At 39.7% G+C, this 24,060-nt stretch overlaps 1 protein-coding gene across 3 annotated transcripts in view; it reads left to right on the top strand.

Moving 5' to 3' along the window:
* The window catches only part of TENM4 (teneurin transmembrane protein 4), a gene marked incomplete at its 3' end in the record, with an annotated part of 366,880 nt that overhangs the window by 164,583 nt on the left and 178,237 nt on the right, over nucleotides 1-24,060 (top strand). For all 3 annotated transcript variants that reach the window (XM_084264045.1, XM_084264044.1, XM_084264043.1), the window contains 3 exons: nucleotides 11,316-11,486; nucleotides 16,624-16,838; nucleotides 22,713-22,923. In XM_084264045.1, the coding sequence (XP_084120171.1) occupies nucleotides 11,316-11,486; nucleotides 16,624-16,838; nucleotides 22,713-22,923 (597 nt within the window). The remainder of the gene's footprint in view (nucleotides 1-11,315; nucleotides 11,487-16,623; nucleotides 16,839-22,712; nucleotides 22,924-24,060) is intronic.

Raw genomic sequence — 24,060 nt, 5'->3', positions numbered from 1 at the left:
AACGCTGTGGGTTGCACTTGCCAGCACTTGCCTTAATCTGTGTGCTGGATTTAGTTTTAAGTCCAAGGGAACAAATCATTGGGTTGTGTTAAGTTTTGTTATTGAGAGAGCTTTTCACCCTGATTTGAACCATTCACTTAGATTTATACTACCTGAAAGTACTGTGCTGGATTTTACTCATGGTCTCTGGACAGAATAAAATTTTCTACTGTCATTAATTGTGCTGTGTCACCCACTTTATCAGCTTTCCCAGACTGTACATTTGTATCCATTTGCCGAGCTTCGAGGAATTTTCCTCTCTACAGATGAATTGGGTGAACAATCTGATTGTTTCTCAAATTTGTGTAAAAAAGGAAAATATAGAAAAATTTAAACTATCTTAATCTGCTTTTGTCATCTGAAGCAGGTCAAGCATTTGTTATCTGAAGCAGGTAAAACTATGAGAGGCTTCTGAATACACGTGCAGGTTAATTTTTTTCAAATCTCTTCAAAAAGTCACCAAGCCAAAGGGATTGGTGTCAGTTTTGACAACGCTGATGACAACTCTACAGAATGTGTAAATTCATACTGAATTTGAAGTGCCTCCATCATGCTTTTGAAGACATTAGATTTAGCCAGGCTAAGTAAAACTCAAGTTAAACCTGTGCTTTGGCCATCAAGGGATCTGTAGATTGTCATTTTGTTTATTTTTCCTACATCACTTAGCACAGCCCAGCCAGGGCTATGGCACTATTAATATGTGCACAGCAACTAATAATACTAATGCAGTTTTCATCTGATTTTAGGATTAAATCACAAGCAGCACTCTCAGATCATTTACTTGTCTTTACAGTAAAATCATGTTCGCATTCAGAAGGACAGATGAGCAGCCAGCCATCTGAGAGATCAGCTCACACATCAAATTCTACAATATTTAGAACTTAACCCTTAAACTGGGACTCTGGTTTAAACTCTGATCCCATCTCAGTGGTGCTGGGGTGACAGAAGATGGCAGGGATTGAGGCTGAGGGGAGACCTTATCACTGCTTACAACTACCTGACAGGAGGGTGTAGAGAGGTGGTCTCTTCAGCCAGGTGACAGGAGATAGGACAAGGGGAAATGGCAAGAAGCTGTGCCAAGTCAGGTTTAGATTAGATATTAGAAAAAAAAATTACTGAAAGAGTTGTTGGGGCCTGGAACAGGCTGCCCAGGGATGTGGTTGAATCACCATCCCTGGATGTGTTTAACAGCTGGGTAGATGAGGTACTTAGGGATATGGTTTAGCTTAGGATGGAATGGTTGGACTTGATGATCTTAAAGGTCTTTTCCAACATTGTGATTCTGTGATTGATTGTGACTTTTTAATGGCAAACTCTGTTTTTTAGACTTCAGTCAATGTATTACATTCATTTGGGAAAGCAGGTTTTCTGACAATAGCTGCTAGAGATAATAAGAAAGGAAGCACGTGAGAGGTTGTTGATTTACCTATGTAAATTACATCCTTTTTAATTAGGGTCTCACAATTTATATGTGTGTAATGAAATGGCATTTGTAAAATTATACTGTCCACAACAGGCTAGCCCAGAATTTTAGTAATTGCAAAGCAAGGTAGGAGGCCCTTTGGTAGGGCTGCCTGTCCTCATTTCTCTAATTGAAGTGAATACCCCAATGGGAAAACCATTATTTCTAATATTATATACACAAATTAAAACTCCATTTAGAGGTACAGAGGGACCATCTTATAATTGACTTTGATCTTGAAGAAATATCTCGGTAATATTTATAGTAATATGGTCTCTGCCAGATAGGGTATCTAGAAGGGAAAATATTATCTTACTGAAAAAGGCTGAACCATGTGTAACACCAAATTTACTAGAGCTGTGGGGGCTGAAATAAGCTTCTTCAGTGCTGTAAGTTGCCTAATAGCAGCAAAGTGTTTGCTGAGGTCCATCTTTCAGCTTCCTATCCTGCTTTCACACTGGTGTAGATGGCGAAGTGAATTACAGATTGTATTTAAGCAGACAGTCCCTTCGACAAGCCACACCTCCTTTTATTTTTCTTTTTTTTTCCCTATAGGTTGACACTTTAACAAAATCCTCATAAAATACCCATAAAAATATTTAAATACACCTATTTAAAACTGCATGTTCCCTTTCCTGTAGGAAATGACAAGCATCCAGCAAGCTACTATAGCACTGGGTTGGGGGGGCAGGGGTCATTCATTAGAGGTTTGAATGGACAGGCAATCACTTGAAAGTCTTTGATCCCCAGGGGTAATTAGGAAGACATTGAATAGGAAGTGCTGACTCTTTGCATTGAACAAACATTGAGTTTAACTGCTTCGTTTTATAACATATCTTTCTAGTCACTTCCTTGAAAGTTTCAAAGAAATGTGATGCTTCAGCTGGAAGCTTTTTTTTTCCTTCCCTATTAAGAGCAATTGGGAACTAAATTAAAATATAAGGTGTTCTCCTAAGGAGCTAATACTATTTGGTAGACCATCTGCTTCTATCTTGGAAATCTTTGATAGAGCCTTTCAGTCAGGAGGGGTCAAAGAATAACTGGTTTGTGTTACATCCAAGCAAATGAATGCATTTGCAGTCAGGATTTTAGGTGATTACCACAATGCTTTGTTTTCCTGAGAGGCCGTTCTCACTCTGGTGGGAAGATTTTAATAGGTAGGAAGCTCTCCATCATTTGAATTCCTCCTTTGCACATGATGATTTTGACTGAGGGAAGGAAGAAACCTGAATTACCTCTGAAAGAACCATTTATGGGAATTGTGTAGTTTAAGCTCTGTTTGAGCGTGGAGGAATGGTCAAGCAGCAAGCCCAGGTATGAATGTATTCTTTGGCATGTGTCTATACTGAGCTGGCTGTGAAAGCACCTACCACTTAATGACATTTGAGGTCCTAAAAAAACCCAAAAACACACTCAACAGCTATCTCTATCTTATCATCTAAATCCTCCATCCTATTCCTTCGCCCCCAGATGGGTGGCTACAGATTCTCCAGTTCTCAGCATGAAGAATTCCCAGCCAGCCCAGCAGTGTCTTTATCCCCATGCCTGTGAAGAAGGCTTGTAAACCCTTTTCTCTCACTGAAGGTGGATTGTTGAGCAGTCAGGAAGAGGGCCAGATGGGGAATTTACAATAGTGAGCATTATCCTAAATGTCCCTCCTTGTGCCTTTTTTTATTTTTCTCAACTATTGTCTTGTGTCAAATAAATCAACAGGCCAGGAAGCAAGCCATGGGACCTCCCAGCCACAAGCTGAGAGTCTTCACTTAACATGTAATCAAGCTCCCTTTTGGTCCCATTCCTTTGTGACGTATTAATTTTACATTTCTAACTGCCCAGCAACCCCAATCCAGCTGGGTTATGGAGGATTCTCTGTTCCCACACAGCTGCAGTCCTGTCCTGGTGCAAAAGCTCACATTCATTCAGACAGAGGATGATTTCAGAAGACAGGTTTTTCATTCTTTAAATAAGAGCTTTAAGCCGTGAATATTAGAATCACAGAATCATAGAATTGTCTGGGTTGGAAGGGACCCTTTAGATCATCAAGTCCAACTACCACCCTAATCTGCCATCCACTATTAAACCATGTCACTCAACACCACCTCTAACCGTCATTTTAATGCCTTCAGGGATGGACACTCCACCACTTCCCTCGGCAGCCCCTTCCAATGTCTAACAGCCTTCTATGTGAAGAAGTTTTTCTTAATATCCAATTTAAACCTCTCCTGACACATGTTGATGCCTTTTCCTCTTGTCCTATCACTTGTCACTAGGGAGAAGAGGTCAGCCCTCACCTCTTCACAATCTCCTTTCAGGTAGCTGTACTCAAATAAGAGCTTTAATCCGTGAAAGGACGGTATTTACTTACAGGATGTAATTTTAAATGCTAGAAACACAGACCACTGAGTTTTTAGACACAAGGCAAGCTCTCTGTGTGTGTGTAAATGGTGTGAATTCAGGATATTACAAACCAGACAGGATCCTGGATTTCAATCCTAGACCTGAGAACCTGTTAGGTACTTGGGTACTTAATCCAACACTCAAAATGGCTCATGCCTATAGACAAACACCATCTTGGATCTATCTGGTCAAGGACTTGACCTTGAAAACAAGGAAAGCAAGTAAAATATTCTGCAGCCAGGCTTGTTACTTTTACCCCCTTCGGACACCAGTAGAGCCACAGACCCACTGCAGTCCTTGGTTCTTGCTCTGGTATGCCCTGCCACACTGGGACACTGGAGCCTTGTCTGGCACTGAATTGGAATAGAGGTATAAGAGAAAGAAAAAAAAAAAAGGAAAAAAAGGTTGATATCTCTTTTTTTTTAAATGTTTGTTTTACTGTTTCTATTCGTCTTCATCTTGCGTGCTTCTTCCTTGATTTATTGAAGATTGACAAACCAGTGATTATTTCATGCAGAAAGGCTCCTTTTCATAACATTGAATGTCAAAAAAATATGATTAATTCTGCAACAGTCAATTCTCCCACTTCTGCAGAAATCATATAATTTCAGTGTAGAGAGAGACAGTTATCCAGATAATTACAGTCAAGTTTATTCCAGAGACAGGAGTGAAAGCAATACTTTTACTTGAGTCAAAATTAGCCCTGAGTAATTCAGTGGTGGAATTCAGCTTTTTTTTCAATTAGGAGTAAAAGCAAACCTCAGGTCTCATTTTAGAGAGTGTGTTATTATAAGTCTGATTGTTGAACCTGAAGGATAAAGAGGAGTATGTAACCACCACGTATCTCACGCTTAATTCCACAAAAAGAGGGGAGAGCAAAGAAACAAGCTATATAAACATCTTCACAACCGCTGCCCGAGCACCAGCTGGTATTCCTATTTCAAGTCCCTTTTACTTTTTTCTTAACTTTCCTTTGCTCTTTCCTAACCTTCTTCTCATTCTCAGTTTCTCTAATTCTGTATTTTTCTCACCTTCCTCCCTTTTTTCCTCATTTTTATTCTTGTTTGCTATGGCATCAGTGCCTCTCAGCTGTTCCCTATCATGCTGTCTTTTCCCATTTTCTCTTTCACCCCATGCCATACCGGGGAGGCTTTGGGAAACCATTCTCCCTACCAGAAGTGGTGCTTTGGCTTTGCCCATTCTGTCACCAGTTCAGTGAGGTGCTTGTCAAAACCTGTGGAGTAGCAGAGCAGAGCTCTTCTCCAGATTGAGCTCAGTTGTAAGTACGACTGAGATGAAGAGGTTGGAGCAGCAGTGCAGAAAAGCCTGGCTTTTCCACAGCCTATACGGTCCCTGTGTTATTTATACAAAATATACTGAGGTTCTTAGATAAATAAGCATTCAATATGAGGCATATGTGTAGAGGCTGGCTACGTTTTCCAAAAGAGTAGCCCAGAAGACTTTCTGTCTTGCTTGCATGACATTTGCTCTCTGCTCGTGCAGTAAATGCAGGCTGTGCACCGTGCTCCTGGTGGGGATGATCAACCTGTTTTGGTTGAGTTTCCTGTCTGACAAAGTCTTTATTCATTGTTCAAGGCAAGATGAGTTGTTAACTATAAAGCAGTCATTACTTTACTCATTCCATAGCTTCTCTCAGAGCCTTGACCGGGTGAAGAATTGCCGGACAATTGGTGGTACCTGCGGGATGGAGCTTGGAGACAGCAAGTGAAAAGGCAGCAGCCAAGCCTGCGAGCTGCTGTGAGAACACACATAACAGGCAGCTGGTGACTTCAGACACAGCCTTAATTTCAAACATCGTAATTGATTGCTTTGGTTATTTATTACACTTAGCTTGCTGCTTTGGGCAAAGCAACAAGCCAATAAAGGGCCAGCAGTGTGGTTTTCAATTTTTTGCTGACCGGTGTAGTTTCTGGGGGTCTCACATGCTTCGGTAAGCATGTCTTGTCTTTTCTTCTCCCTGTGATCTATCACAATCATCTGCCTCTCTCTGCGAACTCCTTCGCTCCATCAGCCTGTCCCAAGAGATGTCCATTTTGTTGACCATGTGAATTATTATCTTTCTTTGTCTTTTCTCATCCGAAATGCTGCACCAGATTCTTTGTTCTCTACTCCGCTGAGTAAGTTGTTTGGCTGTGTTTTGCTTTGTCATAAGCAAGTGGCAGTAATACAGAGGTACCCAAAAATCCTGGGTCTCTTCAAAACAAACTTGGAAACAATGCTCCTCTTTATTTGGTTTAACAGCGTCAGCTAAAGCTGCTTATTCCTTCCACAAACAACTGCCTCTGAAGAATAATGCAGTAGAGACTGGGATAACATATCAAAACCTAAAGAATCATGATCCTGAATACTTGATTCCACCAATATGAACTTTGATTTATTTGGGTGGTTAAATATCTCAGCTGATGCTAACTTGTTTGTAAATTTTTGTTGCTACAATGAATCTGAGTTGAGCAAATGAACAGCCACATCACACGGCCGTGGCTGAAATGCTGAACTCGGCAAAGTAATCCAACCCTGAAAGCACTGGAGTTTGGCTTTTGTCTCTCCTACTTAGGCAGAGGTGACTTAGGGACTGAGGACAAGGTGGTTTATTCTGCTACAGAAAATTCTGTTACCCATTCAGCGAGCTTCAGGGCACTCTTAGCTAGCACTTAGCCACAGTTAAAAGGTTCCGAGAGTCAAAGATTTGATGTCAAAACATGCACATAATGGGCCAGATGCCCCAGATGCCTTTATATCATCTAAGCTGTTGGTGCTGAAACAGCCCACAAAGGACACAAGCAGGGTTTCCCCTCACTGTTGTTTCCTTTCCAAGAGAAGGCAGGGAAAAGAGTTTTATTAGCCATGGGAAATATAACCACAGCCGACGCAAAGAGCACAACACGAGACTTCCTAGGCAGTGAAAGCTACATGATATTTTACAAAAGGGTACACTTTAATGATTGTTAATTGCAGCATGCTCTTTTAATACATAGGGAGCCTTCAATATATGAGTATCTACTGAGCATCATGTTGGGGAGGGAGAGGGAGAAAGACATGGGCGCTTTTAGGAGAGCATTTGCTCTTTGTGAGCCACATCTACATCTGGCTGAGCAGAGGAAAAAAATAAATAAGGCCAGAGAAAATGTCAACAGTGGGTTCAATTGACCCGGAGACTGAGAACATCAGGAGTCTCAAACTATTTTTACAGCTTCACTTTGCTTTTAAGAACATTAACACTTCAAAGTGTATGATTGTGCCTCTTCTCCATGGTTCTAGGGTTTTTCACTGATTGTGGTCATCATTTTTTTTTTCCCACAAGAAAGAACTTTGCATCAATTTAGCACAGAACAAGGTTGATTTGTCCCTCTCCTAAAACCTTTAAACAACTTTGTGCATCAACAGTTTTACACATCCAACCAAGATACAGAGATCCAAAACATCTACTGTTGTGAACTACTTGACTCTGTAGCATGAGTGTGGTAGTTAGAGGGACAATGCAGAAGAATGAATCTTCCACCAGCTTGCCAATCAGACACTATTGGTATTTGGAAGATAGCAATGATAAACATTTAATCAGGTGAATTCCTAATAACACACCTGCTCCCAGAGTGTGTTTCCAAAGTAAATCAGACTCTTTGTTCTGGTTTCAGGAAGGTTTTTTTGTGGTTATTACCTACCTGAAGCAGAAATTGTGCAATGTCTGTTTGCCTTATGGGTGGGAATATTTATAGGCTTTTATTTTGTCCTTAGAAACGTGAAATCAGAAACCCTGAATAGAGCTTTAGCTCCAAGCTTTTACATTCCATTTTCTGAATTCTTTTGAAGCCATTTAGTAATCAAAATGCTTTTCATATAATTCTCTCCGTTTCTCAGATTTTTACTCTTTTGTATACATGGTGTGCATAGATGTCATTCTCATGGGTCATCATTGGAGACCTCCTTACAGCCTTTCAGTACGTAAAGAAAGCAAATAAAAAGATGGAGAGAGAGGTTTTGCCAGAACCTATAGTGACAGGACAAGGGATAATGATTTTAAACAAAGAGAGAGGAGATTTAGTTTTGATATAAGGAATTTTCTATGAGGGTAGTGAGGCTCTGGCACAGAGTGCCCAGAGAAGCTGGGGATGCCCCTGAATCTCTGGCAGGGTTCAAGGCCAGATTGGATGGGGCTTTAGGCACTCTGGGTAATGGAGGGTGTCACTGTCCATGGCAGGGTTGGGAACTAGATGGGCTTTGAGATCCCTTCCAACCCAAACCAGTCTAGGATTCTTTGATCTATATGATGATGGGATCAATGTACACAAGAAGCTTTTTGCTTTAGACAAAATCTATCAAAGACAAAAGCTACCATATTAATACAAGCCTTATATCTCTGTGCAATAACACAGTATTTTTCTGCATTTAGGAATGAATGGTGACATGGAATGGTTGATTCACTTGCTCAAGGGGATGGATAACATGCAAAATAAGTTGTAGCACTTCCAAGCTACCAGTTCTTTCGCTACAGTGAAGCTAGATGTTCCTTTCAAAAGACATTTCCTCTCGGATGTTTTTAAATGCATTTTACATGCCTGTAAAAGCTGCTCATAACTTTCCCACTACACCTAAAATAAAGCTGAGTTCTTCACCTTCGTTTTCTTCCAGTAAATTTTGTTCTACAAGCAACAAATTACTCCTATGGAGAGGAAGGGAAACAGTGGCTCTTCTCAGTGATGTCCAATGATAGGACAAGAGGCAATGGGTGCAAGCTGGAGCACAGGAGGTTCCATGGGAATACAAGGGAAAACTTTTTCACTGTGAGGGTGACAGAACCCTGGGACAAGCTGCCCAGAGAGGTTGGGGAGTCTCCTTCTCTGGAGACATTCAAAACCTGCCTGTACATGGTTTTGTGTGACCTACTCTAGGTGTTCCTGCTCTGTCAGGGAGGTTTGACTAGATAATCTTTCAAAGTCCCTTCCAACCCCTAACATTCTGTGATTGTGTGTAATGGCCTTTCAGTGAAACAATGCTTTTTCAATGTGTTCCTAAGAATTTGTGTAGCACTTGGACTATGATATCCAAAGGACAGAGCAATTCAAATGGTCTATTAAAAAACACTAGCCACTGGCTAATTCCTGCCTGAACCAGTGATGCCCAGTATAAGCTTATGCAAGTCACTGTGATATGAAGACATCTGGTACATGGAATTGAGATGAAGCACTTGGAGCCAGCAGAAGCATCCACAATGCTCGCTGTCTGGGACTGCCTGAGTTTGGGAGAATGAACAATAAAGTTTTAATTGTGCTTGGAGCTACAGACATCCATGTAGTTGAACAGAGGAACTCGTACATGCCCCTGTCACAGCTTCTGTCCATGGAGAGGTCCAGCCTGGATATCATTGTCAGGAAGCATCCAGTACTGAGATCAGCATAAAAAATGCTGGCAGAGGGATGCATTAAATGCCTGCTAGGGCTTGTGAACCTCTGAGCATAGAGTAAATTAAGTGAATTAACACACAATCGCATTTTAATGCCCATACAAGTGAACTGAGTCAGTCCTTTAATCTGCTGTAGTTCTTTTTCCTTTATGTGAAGTAGAAATAACAGATTCCTACCTGATGAGGTTTTATGAGGTTAATAGCTATGAAGTGCCCAGGCACTCCGATGATGAGGGCCATATAAACACAAAGACATTATGCAAAGACAGTGATGCCAAATGCTTGATGCAAATTCCTTGCTCCCAGTCTGATTTCCCCTCTTCCTTTGCACAGTTTCTCTGCCAAGTAAATGTACTCCTTTCAGATGGAAATACTGGCCACTCTGCCTAAAGTATTCTGGTTGAATTGCCAGTTGTGTTGGTAGCATTCCATCTTGATATGTGTACCTGCATAAAAATGTTTGAGTTTTGAACTGTGAGACCATCTTTGCTGTGCTTCCTTGCTGCTTGGGAGTTTGAGGAGCCTTATTTCCTTCCTTTATGATCAAGACTTTGTTAAACAAACCCAGTCCCCACTTACATGGTAGAAAGAGAGTTTTGTTCTCATCGTGTTTTGTGATGTTGTAGTAGTGCAAAGACAAGCTAATTCACGTTAGTAAATGATAGATGACCTAATTGAAACTGAAGTAGAAAAAAACCCCACTGATTTAGCTAAATTGCCTAAGCACGCTGGTTTTGGAGAACTGCTCAGATTACTTTTAGTCTTCCTGAAAAGATTGTTCCTGATGCACAGGTTTAAACAAACTAAGCACTTGTCCCTGACAGTATTGCCAATCTCAGATGTATCTTCATGAATAAAATGAGAACTATAGGCAATGGAAATGCTCCGTGTCTTTGCTGGTTTTGTTTATGTAAAATGGCCGTGATGCGAGTGCCATTGTACAGTTTCTTGGATAAATTATAGTGTAAAATATCAAGGCATTCCCTTAGAAAGAAATGTCATTCCCAGTGCAGCATATATCAGATCATTTTAGCTGTCTAGAGCATGAAGCTAAACTGGATACTGATTGAGAATGAAATGTTTATATTGGAGACGGAAGAAGTGATATCAGATGCCACAGTCTTTTGCTTTATATTTTCAAGGGGCAAGTATTAGTTTTATAAGCATCTGATTTTCCATACTCCTCATGCATGTGTTTGCTTTTTAAGTTTTCTGTCTTGTTCTTTAACTTCACTTGTCTTTATATAATGCTTTGAAATATATTCACATGTGCGCTGGATGACTGTGCATGGCCCAGAAACCTATAGAGTGCTGTGCCCTGATATCACACATCTAAATGTTTTCAAATCTCGAGGATGTGTCTTTGATCTGAATAGGAGAAGCTGAGTTGTACTTAGGAGTGCTCAGTCATAGTCACTCACATTTGTGGTGCTGAGCACAAAGGCATGTATGCAAGATAGATCTTAAGTCACCTTAGATTTTACTTGATCTTATTCAGGAAATAAAACTGTCAGAGATGTCTGTAAGAGTTTCTGTGTAAAATTGGTGGGTAAAAAACCAAAAAAGAACAAAAAAAAAGAACCTTTATAATCTGCTATGAATACAGCAAAACCAACCAGAGTGCAGTTTCATGGGTTTTACTGGTATATTGATAAATAATCCTCCTTGTGTTTCTGTGTTCACTGCATCATCACCCCAGCCTTGGGAGCTTTCTGAAACACTGTGCCTGGTTATTCTGTCACACAGGCCACAAGTTAGGAGTGGTTCTACTGGAAGAAGCAGATTGGATTGGTGGAGGTGATTCAAAACAAGTTAAAGTGGGTGGAAAGACCTAGGGAGTTGGTATGGTAGAAGCAGCAGGCACTGTCCTAAAGGTCCATTCTTGTCCTAAAGCGATGTCTGCTAATAAGGCAGTGAAGCAAGGGTTTAGAAAATGCCCCTGTAGTTCTGACAGTCTCCCAAACAGAAAAAGATGACTTTTCTCATTGCTCACCACAGCCATGCACCTGTTTGGCCTAAACTGGCACCTGCAGCCGATGGAAGGGCAGATGTATGAAATCACGGAAGACACAGCCAGCAGTTGGCCAGTGCCAACGGACGTCTCCTTATATCCTTCGGGGGGCACAGGGTTAGAGTTACCTGACAGGAAAGGCAAAGGAACCAGTGAAGGTATGGTTGGTGTGTGTCCATGTTGTGAGTCTTCTGTCTGCCTCTGAGCTCCAGCCATCCAATCTCATGCTCCATTACCTTCAATGCTACCATCACCAGGAGCTTTTTCTGGTCTTTCACGTCTAGAACTAGTAGTTGTCAGTCTTGTTTCCGTATGTTTCTAAGTTTCATACTCTTCTGATGTGCACTAATGTGATAAAAACTCTGCAACTCTTGGCACACCTCTAACACATTCCCAAGGTGGAACCGTCTGTGCCATATCTCACAGGCTACAGAAGACCATCATTGAAAACCCTGCCTCGAGTGGCTGTTTTCCTGGGGAAAAAATGTGTCTTGAAAACTAAATGATTCCTGGAGCATTGGATCAAGCTTTCTCTACAACAGTACAAAAATGGTTGGGTTTGCATATACTCATTGATTGCCACCTAGTACCAAATGTTTTGACGAACCAAAATATTTACTAAGAGCTATTACACTGTGAGTTTCAGCACTCCTGAGTGGGATATCTCTTTGCAAAAGTAGCCAGAGAAAAAGCCTAGTCTCCACAAAGTATCACGATGTCGACAGCTGGCAATTTTAACTGAAATTAGAAGCGGCTGCTGGGTTGTCAGTCCAGCAGTGCCTTATCCTGGAGCTTTACATCTTGCTGTGCTTTGTATAGAGGCACTGCTGCCAGAAGTACCAGTAAGCTCTGCAAAGGAAAGGTGTTTTATCCTTCCCAAGACTTAGCTGGAGAAATGAGAACTTCAAATTTTCAGAAATCTCTTTTGTTTGCTTGTCAGGCTTCTTTTACAGATTCCAGTAAAACTGAAGTCATTGGCTATTTTTTGTAGTTATTTTGGGGGAGGAAGTTTTGGTGGTAAGAGATAAGAAGTGCGCTACTGTTTTGGCAACTCAGTGAACTCCAAAGTTTCTACACTTCCCTAGACTTTGGCTGAGAGCCTATGTTTACATGTTTAATTTTAATTAATAGTATTTTTTTTCTTTAAGACTTTATCTGTCTTTATTAGTCCAAATAAAGGCCATAATTATGTGTGTTCTGCAAAACACTGTATTTACTAGCAACTGACAGCTGACATCAACTTCCTACATGGAAAAATCAGCTACAAGTAGGTTATTCTCAGCAAATCCTACTAGACATTACAGCAAACTGCAGATATCCCTGCTGCTGTAGTCAAAAATACTTCATGACAGATCCCTTTTTTCCTTGCCATATGTTTTATTTTTAAAACAGCTAGTTTAGATCTGTCCATTTCCTTTTAAAAGTCAAAATAAAAATAAATGGATGTTTCCAAAGCTGCTGTGCAAATCCAGGACCTCCACTGCATTCCTTTTTCAGCCATGCTTAAAGTAAAAATTTTCATTGATGCCAAAAAGGTCTGATAAAAAAGAAACCTGGGAAATGCCCTAGTTACATCATTGGAAAACTCTTCAGTCACAGAGTCCCAGACTGGGACCAGGGTGCCCAGAGTCCCATCCAACCTGGCCTTGAACACTGCCAGGGATCCAGGGGCAGCCCCACCTTCTCTGGGCACCCTGTGCCAGGGCTTCATCACCTCACTGAACTTCTTCCTAATTTAGAAGGTAGATTCAGACTAAATCTACCCTTTTTTAGTTTAAAGCCAATTTACTGCTTTATACAGATGTTAGGGAGTCTGTAGACTTTATAGGCAAGTATCTTGTCCTGACTAAAAAAGACATTAGGACAAGATCTGTCTTGCAGTAGTCCTGTCCAGCCTTAAAATGAAACTCTCTCCCCATCAGATAACTACGCAACTAATTCTGGACTAGCAATTGCATGTATCCTATTGTAGCCTGCAAATCTGTTGAATTTTTTAAAAACATTTCTTTAAAAATCTTCTTTATCCCAATGAAATGGACTGGAACGTGTTAGAATATTCTTAAAGCTGATCCGAAGGAATCATTGCCAACGTCTTGCCAATTCACTGTCAAAGTCATTCCTTCTCATCCCTGGCTGTGCTCCAGCACAGCATTTACCTGTGTTTAAGCCCATCCTTGTTTAGCAAAGTGCTTAATCACATGCGTACGTTAAAGCATGTAATTAAGTGCGATTGAAGTCATAGAAATATAAGTGTGTTCTTAAGTGTTTTGATGAATCAGGGCGCCTTGCTCTTAAAAATACAAGCAGATTCAGCAAGGCCTGAAATGAAATGGTTCATTTTGATATCCAAATAAATTAAGAATAGTTGCTACAGCAACTAAAATGTTCGAGGTGGTGTGTGGAGAGAGCAAAGGAATTGACAGCCCAATGAAAAATTCAGACCTGAAGTTAATTTTAAGGAGTCAGGTATTCTGATTAAAGCCTACTTTCTGATTAGAATCTGAAATGGCTTTCTTACTATACCTTCTTTAGGAAGCATCCAGTCCGCAGGGTCTGATCCTACTGTAGGTTCAAAACCAGTGAAACACAAATGGATTTCAGGAGGCTGAGGCCATCCTGGTAAGAGAGCCTTTCTTTGGGCTTCTCTGCCAGGATAAATGCCAAGTGCTAGCAATGTGAGATAGCAGCTTGTAGGGTATCAGCTTCTCAGACATATAACTGCCCACCAAGAGGAGACATAAACTTTGTGACTGTGTGTACAAACACTTATTTCTGTGAAATTGTCTCCTGCAATCACAGGAGCGTTTTTGGCTCGCATGAGCGAGCGCTGCTCTCTGTACAGGCAGAATACACACCGTGCTCATTTTCTCCGGGCTCTCCCTTGCACAGCAACATCCATCATATTAAATTCTCACTTTCCCTGATTCACTTCTATGTACTGTCCTTATTAATGAGTAATCAGGGCGCATATCAAATACTTTAGGTTTTCACTTGAATTTCTAATAATCTATAAAACATGTCAGTAGTAATCAGAAAAATATATCCTTCATTTGAACTAAAACATGTGATGTCTTCAGCTCTTTTTTAATAGAATCCTGAATCTTTTCATCTCACAATAATGGAATAAGAAACTTTGCATGAAGACATGGGAATGGTTTCCTTTAATCCTGACAGCATGAAAAGTAATTTTTAGCATGCCAAATAAATATTAACAATCCAGTTGATAAAGTAATCCCCTTCAGAATTGAGCTAGTTGATTTTCATTGTACAATTGTATTCTATCAGCACAAAATTATTTGGAAAGAATGTCCATTTACCTAAGCTGCTTCTGATTATCTTTATTAATATACATTTTGACTGAAAAAGGATAAAAAGTCAGCAGATTTCCCCTCTGTATTTATTTGAATGTGATGAACAAAGATAAATGAGGGTCTTATAAAATTACCAGTAGCTTTTTTTCTATCAACATGTATATACCCTTTGATTTCTAGACTGTGCTACTATGGACAAAACTTTTGCCACAGGATAGTGCAGAAATGAAACTTCCCATCAAGTTAAATCCCACACCAGCAATGTACTTAAACAGTTGCTAATGTTAGGTCAGGGATTAGTCTTATTTGGAGCAAAATTTTGGCTACAAAGTTTTACATAAGCAAAATTTAAAAAAAAAAAAAAAGAGAGAAAAAAATTTCCATCCTACAAAGAAGTATATTCAGCGACTTGTTTTGTTAAGATGCATACAATTTCTGTATAGGTCTTATAGATACAGCTAACATTTTGTTCTCTTTCTCCTGGAGAGTTGATGTTGGGATGGTAAATGGAGACATTTAAGGAAATCATAATATTTAATATTAATATTTTATACAATAATATCACTAATATTAGGTATTAAAGGAAATAATTGAAACAATCAAGTGAAAGGTTGGCTCTACCAATCACCTTTTCAACACGACAAATAAATTCTAAGATTATTTGGCTCGAATTCATGATGGGTGGGAAAAGGTATTTTTGTTTCCCATTTCCCAAAACGTAGATTCTGGAAGAAAAAAACCCTCTAGTGTGATGTTCCTGTAAAAGATTCTGTGTTCCTGAAAGTGTCCTTCTCATTTGGTTAGGACTGCTGGATCTGTGAAATATAGAGTAACGTGCTGTATGGCACAGAAATAACTAATGTATTTGAATTTCTAAAATTAATAATTAGTCCTTGTCAGTGACACGATGTTCTCCTTCCTACAAAATCTATCAGGTGACACTACTGCATACATATTGGAAGCGTCTTTAAATAAAGGCTGCTGGCTAAGCAGTTGTCTTCCTCATTGTTTTTATGAATGACAGGTAGAGCTGTGGCCATTGCTTATAGCAAAGGCTGAAAAGGCAATACTCCGTCATTTTATTTTTCATTCTGCCCCTCATTCCCTTGCCTTTCTTTTGGTACATTTTTTTTTTTGCAGCAGACACCAGTTTTAAGAACTGTGAATGTATGAATCTCTAACCTAGAATTTCTCAGATGTGTTTTCCAGGGATGCTGATCTCCCTGCTGACTGCCTTGGACATGATGGCATGCACTGACTGCCATCTGGACATTCGGGCTCTCCACCTTGGTGGTTGCTTTAAGAAACAGATGCCTCTGCTTGCTTGTCTTCTGAAAAAAGATTGATAAGCATAACACACTTTACAGATTGTATTGAAAACCAATCAAAACCTTTCATGTTTCTTAGCAGATATTACTCAAGCACAGGTTATCATTTCCTATTTTTTCTCAGTCCTTTTTTTGGACTGTTGAACAATTTCAAAAGCTGTTACCACTGTCAAGAATTAATTCAATAGAGAAATATTTTCCTCTCCCCACTGAGCCATCGTTCATGCTGCTGTTCTCCACACTACCATTCCATTCTGTGGCACGTCTACCTCACTATATAACTACGCTTGCCTTCGCTAATGTAATGATGATTTCTCCATCTGTAAACTTATATTCAGTTAGGATATAATTTTAGATGATTTATTCTTATCTCAAACATGTAATTACACACTTTCTGATGTTACAATTTAAACAAAAGGCCGTTTTTCTCCAGGTTGCTCATGCCATGTTCATGTTTTCAAACAAAACAGTTACTGAAGCCAGGAATAACGGTCAGTTTTCCTCCGTAATCATATGGATTGGCTAGATAAAGTACTCTGAAGACCTCAGGACACTAATAGACTCTCTGTGAAGATCAGTGTCAGAGATACCAGTATGATTGGATTACTCTTAGGATGTAAGGCTAATCCAAGATTTTTGTTCCTGTGTTTTGGCAGGAAAGCCCAGTAGTTTCTTTCCAGACGACAGTTTTATAGACTCTGGAGAAATTGATGTTGGCAGACGAGCCACACAGAAGATCCCTCCTGGTACCTTTTGGAGGTCTCAGGTGTTCATCGACCACCCAGTGCATCTGAAATTCAACGTGTCTCTAGGAAAGGCTGCTCTGGTTGGGATCTATGGCAGAAAAGGCCTCCCGCCATCACATACACAGGTAATGGGTCTGCATTTCATTTAAATGATAGTTGTCTTAGATTATGTGTTCTTATGGCTTATTATTTTATTTCAGTTGTGTCTTTTGAGAATTTGTTGCATACTTGCAAGGTGTAAAAGGTCATCTATCCAGAGAAAAATAATCAAGTGGCAACTGCAAAATGTATACACTTTAAGCTGTAGGCAGGGGCAAATCAGGCAGTTGCCTAAAGCAGCAAGCTGCCAGAGAAGGAGAAGGGTTTTCTGGACTAGTGGTCACTGAGACCATCAGCTGGTTGCTCATGGCAGCATGAGATTCATCCTTCTCCATCCAGTGCCCCTTGCAGTAGCAACCCTGCTCAAGTGGCATTAGAAAGAATCATCTCTTGGGCAATCTCGTTTATCTCAGGTCTGTCTCCTTTCAGCTTCCGCTTTTCTCCTCTTATGGTAAGAGCAGCAAGACCTCAGCCACTCATCTGCATGGGAGGAAGATTCATTTCTGTCTTCTGTGCTGAAATGCCTTGAGCCAACTCTTCACATTATGCATCTTGACTGCCAGATTAGCCTGAGATTGGTCAGGGCCCAGTAATAGGTGTATAACCAAACAAAATCAAATTTTTACAGAAAGCCACAGGCTTACTTGAGAAGAAATCAAGATACAGTTATTGTTATTCTGTAGGACTAAAATGAAAGCAGATGCTTGTCTTGACACACCTTGGAAAAAGCCTTGTCAAGAAATCACTTATCTGGGAAAAACTCTGAAGAACCATCCCCTTAAATAAGGATTTTGTACCTTATTTTCTCTACTTTTCATTTCAGTTTCTAAGCTGCTCTTAACCAGATTGATTAATACATTGGGGTGTAACTCTCATTGGCAATGCAAAGCATCTTAGTCCCACTTGCCTCAGCAAGTTATTAAAGTATTACCAGGTTTATATTAAAGTTGTAACTTACCCTTGCCCTCCACTATTAACTGAAAAGCCTAGCAACCAACCAACCATTTGAGATTTATAGAAATAACCTGCCTTTCTTTTCTCGTTGAATAAACAGATACGTTTATTACAATCTCCCTGAGTAGTATGGGATTTTCTACATATTAGCACACCTGCAACTTATTTATATCAAAGAGGTGGCATAAATCAACACTTTCTCTGCCTACTTTTCTACAGAATTAAAATATTTCAATAGGATCAGCAGGATGTAAATTCAGTGACATGGTAGTGCTGTTATTGCCCTTTTTTAATCAATCTGTTTTTACAAGGAGATTCAAACATTTAAAACTTAAAAGTTCTGCATTATTTATATAAAACTCAAGTCATGGTTACATAATGCTAACTGTGGATCAGAAGTTTGTATTAACTCTGGTTTTACTTGTTTATTACCATTATTGATTTCTGTTAGGGAACAGGAGTTATTTCATGAATAGTTTCAATTGTTTAAATAACAAATGTAAAATTTAACACCTAAACCTCCATGTATTGAACTTAAAGCAAAATCTTTAAATGTAGCAGGGCGCTGCATGCAGCAATAGCCATTTGTTAATTGCTATTTGTTTTACGCAATTAAGAAGCCCATATCAACTTCACCATTGCTGTTATTTCTTTATCCTCATATTTTGCTGGCATATTCTGAGTGACTTGCCAGTCCCAGGAATTTTCTCATTTAAAACAGTGTGGTCATGTATCAGTTGAAGCCTCAGCTGAAAATGAGACATTAGATGTGGGATGTGGCACGTGCTTGTCAATGTTGCGTGCTGGAGGAGGCATTTGTTCAGAGTCCTTGTAAGTGCAGCCAAGTATATAGAAAAAATTAAAAAAAAAAAAAAATTAAAAAATTCATCACCAGAACATGACCAAAAAATAACCATAGGGACAGTTTTTATGCAGACAATAAAACTCATGGCCCACAAATGGAAGCAAAACCTGAAACCCACCCTGTTCTGAAGAAATAACTTAAAGAATCTGCAGATATTGAAACAATATTGTACCTGTGTAACACTTAATATTTAATTAGTTTTGAAATTACCCGTTTTCCATTTACCATTTGATAAACCTGCTGTGAATTAAAACATCATCCTCCTTCTGTATATTTTTATATGAAGTTTAATCCTTAACATTTAACCTCACCATATATTAATGGCCTTAGGATTCATTAAATAGGTAACCTGTTTTCCATGTTGAAATAGTACATTTATCTCTCAGAGTTAATACATATTACACAAACCTCATCTTTTCTCTTGCATAATCCAGAGTATCTGCTGCACACCATAAATCTACCAAATGAGCTTTATTTTTCCAAATTTTGTAAGGTATTTCATAAACAAGACTTTGGCAAATTGTATGCTTAGAGTATCGATACAACATCCCCTGGAAAAATTTAATTAAGGGTCATTTTTTCCCCCTCCAGCTTATCTAGTTGATGTAAAATTCTGGCTGACCATCAGGTTTTCTTCTGTGTTAGTTAATTAGATATTTCTTCTGTTTAGATGATCTATCTTCTGCAGAATCTTCTTTGAATCAATCCCAAGGCTGAAGACCCATAGCATATACTCCTGAATTTGGAAAATGTAAAAATTCATACCTAGCCACACAAAATCAACAAAATACTCCAATATCTATTAGGAAAACTTTCTCTGCCTGTTGTGATCAGTCTTCTAGTCAAGATTGCCAAAAAAACCACGAGCACTGATAAGTAGGAAGAAAAAACATGCTCCAAATTTCTGTAGTCTTAGAGTCTGCAGAAGCCTAAAATAGTTTACTGTTAACAAAAGGCATTTCTTCTCATTCTTCTCAACAAATCATAATAAAAGTTACATCATTTTGTTATGGTCTATTAGATTTAATCATCCTAGATCAAGTAATTTTTTAAACTGTTTTTAACTTAGGCCAAATTTTGTTAAATCATAAATCTTGGGGATTGGCCATCACAGCTATTTCTATTTGTACAATTTGAATTGATTAACATGGTATTTTATCTATGATTTCCTTGGTTGCATTAACTATATTTGCATATTAAAAATCTCTGAATGCATCAAAATGTGATAAAGCACAATCCATTTCTGGTTCAATTAATATTTACAACTCGTAACTTTGCAAAGTCAACAACATCCACAGCAGCATCTTGCAAGTATTTATAAATATAAACTTTTACTTTTAGTAGAGAGCCCCAGGTAAGTGTAAACCAGATTGGACTGTAACACCATCAGCCCACTGTAGCTGGGTGCCTTGAAATTGTTTTCAATCTCCCTAAGCTTTAGCATCTACATCTAGTATGAAAGTGAGAAGGAGATGATTGTAAGGCACAATCCAGAGGACATGTCAACTTTAGCATGAGCCAGACTTGCTATTTAGGAGTATGTTTTCCTTTGACTGCAATCCAGTACTTCTAAAAACCTAATTAAAGCTAACACAGAGATGAATTTACCTATGGTGTCTGCAGTTACCTTCTAAAAATCTAGTTAATCTATTCCATCAGGCTCCAAAATGTAAATGGAACTGTGTAGCTTTTTCTGTTACTGGTTTTAAGTTCTTCAGTACACCTGGCCAATGTGTTCCTCAGTCAAACTCAACTGCATTGAGACAACCAGACCCTCTGTCACTGTCCTCCTCAGCTGGTGCCACCTAGGCCACACTGAGACCTCATGAGGCAATACCTCATCCTCGAGGTGGCTACAAATATCTGGCTTGCAAAGTGTCATTCAATCCAACCCCACTTAATTTCAAAATCACTTTATAATTTTATTAACTTTTTAAAATAGAAACTTAAGATTTTCAATTACATATTTCTGGTGGGTTGACCCTGGATGGAGGCCAGGTGCCCTCCAAAGTGACTCAGTCACTGCTCTCCTCAGCTGGGCAGGGGAGAGGAGATAGAACAAAAGGCTCCTGAGTTGAGACAAGGACAAGAAGAAATCATTCAGCAATTACCATAATGGTCAAAACAGATCCAACAAGGAATAAAAATGATCTAGTTTATTACCCAGTCAAAACAGAGTAGGATAATGAGAAATAAAACCAAATGATAGAATAACTCTTCTCCCTTCTTTCCAAGCTCAACTTCACTCCACATTTCTCTTCCTCCTTCCCACCAGTGGCACAGGGGGACAGGGAATGAGGTTTGGGGTCAGTCCATCACATGTTGTCTCTGCCGCTCCTGCCTCCTCAGGGAAGGACTCCTCACACTCTGCACCTGCTCCAGCATAGGGTCCCTCTCATGGGAGACAGTCCTCCATGAAGTTCTCCAACATGAGTCCTTCTCCCAGGCTGCAGTTCTTCACCAACTGCCCCAACATGGGTGCCTTCTATGGGGTGCCGACCTTCCGTACCAGACTGGTCCAGGGTGGGTCCCACATAGGTCCCCAAGTCCAGCCAGCAAACCTGCTATGGCGTAGGCTCCTCTCTCCATCAGGCTACAGATCCTGCCAGGAGCCTGCTCCAGTCTGGACTTCCTATGGGGTCACAGCATCCTTCATGTGTTTCCACCTGCTCCGGTGTGGGGTCCTCGATGGGCTGCAGGTGGAACCTCTGCTCCACCATCATCCTCCATGGGCTGCATGGGGACAACCTGCCTCACCATAGTCTTCTCCATGGTCTGCAGGGGAATGTCTCTCTCCACTGCCTGGAGGCCTCCTCCCTCTCCTTCTTCACTGACCTTGGTGTCTGCAGAGTTTCTCACGTCTTCTCCTTTGTCTGGCCACACAGGAAAAAAAAAAAGCCTCACAGTTTTTGTTTTCCTTATATTTAATTTTGTTTTCCTATATTTAATAATATAACAGAATCACCCAAAGTTTGCTACAGTGAAGTCAAAGGGGATAATAAATCAAAAGCCTCTATACCATTGCCACACTCAGCCAACACTCAGCAACCCTTCAGTGCAGCAACTTTTACCAAAATAAACCTTGTTGGTTCTTTCTGCCCATTTTCCAGTAAAAGCTCTTTTGACCAAATGAAGTGAAGTCAAGGAATAGAAAGCTATGTTGTGCCTCAGCTACAGGGTTCTGCTCACAAGATGCCCTGTTCATGGGTATGACAAAAGCCAGATTAGGTAAGGTTCACTTAAGGTTAGTGATGTCTTCTAGGCTTGTATCTGACTCATCCCACTAATACGTTACCAGACAGAATACAGCTATTGCAGAAAGTCAGTGGATACCAATTGAAATAGAGAACTAAGGGTAGTTGCAATACTAGTAGCAAAATCAAAGCAGTTGTTTGGCTGAAGTTACACTGGCAAAAAACAAAACTTCCAAAAGTCACCTTTTAAATGGGACTTCTATATATTACTTTATCTCTTTTCCATCCTCACCTTCTACAATGCTTTAGCCTTTTTTGATATTAAGATAAAACCTTTGCTGGCTACAGAAAATACTTCTGTAAAGCCTCTACCAGAATGTACTTACAAATACCTCTTATCTTTTTCTTGGTGACCCATAGCGGTTCTGGCAAACAACCCAGTCAGGCTAGATGCATTTTTCTATCCATTTTCCTTTATTAGCCAAGACACAAAGAAACTAATAAATAAGCTGCTTCTCTTCATACTTGGAGTGTAATTTCAACACAGTCCCTGAACCTCATGTTGCTCTGCTTGTGTTTCTACATAATGTGAACACATCAGTAGGGTCAATATGTCCCAAATCATATTCTAAATAAAGATGATTTCTTGATTCATGTAAGTACAGAAGAATGCATTCATAGCTATTTGCAAAATGATTATTTGGAAGTAGTCCAGAAACGTACTCAATTTACCAGAAAAAATCCTGTTTATGATCTTCTGTAGATGTACATTTCTAATACTTGAGGTAAAATATGTACTTCTCCCTCATAAGACAGACCCAGAGCAATAGACTTAAGCTTGAGGGAGCCTGAAATACACACAAACATCACTCTTTTTTATGTTTCAGTTTGACTTTGTCGAGCTCCTTGATGGAAGACGCCTACTGACACAGGAGGAGAGAAGCTTAGAAGGACCTCAGCGGCAGCACAGAGCTTTTGTGCCCTTGTCCAGCCATGAGACGGGGTTTATCCAGTATTTAGATTCAGGAATATGGCATTTAGCCTTCTACAATGATGGCAAGGAATCGGAAGTGGTTTCGTTTCTTACTACTGCTATTGGTAAGGATTTCCTGTATTATTCCTAAACTCCTAAATATGCCTCGAGGCCAGGTATTCATGCACATACTCAAATTGCATGGTATTTTTGTGTGGTTTCAGAGGGAATGCTTGTAGGGGATGTATTTAGCAACAGGCTGAATGCTGTTAGGCCCTAAATATCTCTTAAGTATTTTGTCGCCCTTTTTAGTAACGAGATTCTACCCAGTGCCAGAGATGGATTACAAGCTTGAAATTCCTTGCTATATTGTCTTCCTTTGATCTTTTTATTTAGGGTTTTTTTGGCTAGTTGATTGGTTGGTTGGGGTTTTTCTCTTTCTGGAGCAAAGGTATAGGAACAATTGAAGAGCATGGAGCAACACCATGCCAGGTTTCTATGACTGACAGTCCTGCCAAATTACTCAAACTGGAGTTCAAGGAGTTTTACTGGGGTTAAAATTCCATTAAATAGCACTGGAAGGCTTGGAACTAGGAGCCACAATAACAGGGATCTTTGTTACCCCCTTGCTAACAGAAAGAAGCAGAGATTTCTTAAGTCAAACAAATTAACTAAACAGGTCTCTCAGTTTCTCTGGCAGTGAAGTGCCCTGCCAGTTCAGCACAAAGGCACCAATTTATTGCTGTCCAAGGAGAAAAGGATGTTTCCCATGGGCTGCTAGACAGCCTAGCACACTATCTATTCCTCCTCCACCCTGTAAATATCAGAATCTGTTTCTGATACCACAATATGTAATTCTAAATTTGAGTGACCTGCTGAAACTGTTCATATATCCAAATTCATTTGGTTGTAATTTAAAGATTGCTCCATAAAGCTAGCACTCAAGTTTCTTCATGCCACAGTGATTGTTTAATGGACTTTTTTTCTTTGCTGAAAAAAGTAGGCTCGTTCCAAAGCTGCCATTAATCCCTCTCCCAGAAGAGACATTGGTGTTGAGTCTCAGCTGTCTGCAACAGTTATCTAAGAACTATGAACTGTAATTCGTCTTGGCAGGTTAATGAAAAGTTTAGGTCTTATTAAAGCAAAGTCATTAAGATCCAAATATTCCATTTTAGCACTATAGTTTATCTAATGCAAAAGTAGAAACAATCCTTAATACTCTTTGTTAAATATAAAACCTGGAGATGCACATCTTCAGTCCT

The sequence above is a fragment of the Gallinula chloropus genome (assembly GCF_964237585.1).
Source record: "Gallinula chloropus genome assembly, chromosome: 1".
In the NCBI taxonomy this organism is placed as follows: domain Eukaryota; kingdom Metazoa; phylum Chordata; class Aves; order Gruiformes; family Rallidae; genus Gallinula; species Gallinula chloropus.
This window is presented reverse-complemented; position numbering and strand designations above follow the sequence as displayed.